At 65.3% G+C, this 415-nt stretch overlaps 1 protein-coding gene across 1 annotated transcript in view; it reads left to right on the plus strand.

Moving 5' to 3' along the window:
* Positions 1-415, plus strand: part of LOC104499030 (unconventional myosin-Vb-like) — a gene marked incomplete at both ends in the record, with an annotated part of 7742 nt that overhangs the window by 5034 nt on the left and 2293 nt on the right. The window contains 2 exon segments of the mRNA XM_010142479.1: positions 189-197; positions 363-415. Of these exon segments, the coding sequence (XP_010140781.1) occupies positions 189-197; positions 363-415 (62 nt within the window).

Here is a 415-nt window from a genome sequence, read left to right on the forward strand (position 1 = left end):
GGGGAGGGCTTGGCAGCAGCTCTGCACCAACGGGCTCCCAGTCTGCCCAGTCTGGAGGTGTGGTGGCAGCTCCTGCAGCCTCCTGCTGTCCTGAGGGGCTGTGGCAGCTCCTGCACCTGCCCAGGCTGGCAACTGGCTCCTGCTGGCTCCGCTGCTGCCGAGTGCTGGGCCTCAGCTCTTCGAGTGAGGGTGGGAAGGTTCCCTGCTGCCTTGCAGCAGGACAGGAGCTAGCGGCCGCCACCCGCTCTGCCTCCCGCGAGGACTTCTTCCAAAAGCCTTGGAGCCTGTCCAGGCAGAGCCCTGCACCAGGCCAGTCTGGGAGGCTGGAGAATAACAGCAGTGCCTGCCCTGTCTCCTGCCAGGTGGAATACCAGTGCGCGGGGTTTGTGGAGAAGAACAGGGACACTGTCCCTGA

Source organism: Buceros rhinoceros, unplaced genomic scaffold (assembly GCF_000710305.1).
Source record: "Buceros rhinoceros silvestris isolate BGI_N320 unplaced genomic scaffold, ASM71030v1 scaffold24578, whole genome shotgun sequence".
In the NCBI taxonomy this organism is placed as follows: Eukaryota; Metazoa; Chordata; class Aves; order Bucerotiformes; family Bucerotidae; genus Buceros; species Buceros rhinoceros.